At 32.8% G+C, this 463-nt stretch overlaps 1 protein-coding gene across 1 annotated transcript; it reads right to left on the minus strand.

Moving 5' to 3' along the window:
- Window positions 1-29: 29 nt before the first annotated feature.
- LOC105461833 lies at window positions 30-423 on the minus strand (the record flags this gene model as incomplete). Its single annotated transcript, XM_011708337.1, has 2 exons — window positions 254-423; window positions 30-182 (listed from the first exon to the last, which is right to left on the minus strand). Coding segments are annotated over exons 1-2 (311 nt in total), but the record flags the coding sequence as incomplete, so codon positions are not given.
- Between the last annotated feature and the right edge of the window lie 40 nt (window positions 424-463).

Raw genomic sequence — 463 nt, forward strand, 5'->3', positions numbered from 1 at the left:
TGTGAAGACAATATTTGTGAAGATGGTACTTGTGGAGATAATGCTTGTGGAGGTATTGATCTTGGTGCAGATAATGGAAAAAGTGATGGTGAAGGCAGAATATAAATATCGGAGAAGGAGAAATTTTTCCAATAGTTGTGGTATTTTTCACATTCTTATTTGACATGTAATTACTGACAGTTCTGAAACACCAAATATCATACCATTATCTAATGTAACAAGTTAATTTAATTTGTAAATGGTAATTACATACTTTCGAGGTGTGATATGGTCTACCAAGAATAAACATAGATCGTAAAATTTCCATTTTGGCACATACACGGGTTTTGTTCCTTGCCCAGATTTTCCTTTAAGAGATGTTACAACTTTCCGCCTTTCTTTACCAAATCGCTGACGAATATTATACCACATCTTTGCAGCATCTTTTCCTGGTAATCACAAAAATTAAAACATGTTAAATTTA

The sequence above is a fragment of the Wasmannia auropunctata genome, unplaced genomic scaffold (assembly GCF_000956235.1).
Source record: "Wasmannia auropunctata unplaced genomic scaffold, wasmannia.A_1.0 LD276677.1, whole genome shotgun sequence".
In the NCBI taxonomy this organism is placed as follows: Eukaryota; Metazoa; Arthropoda; class Insecta; order Hymenoptera; family Formicidae; genus Wasmannia; species Wasmannia auropunctata.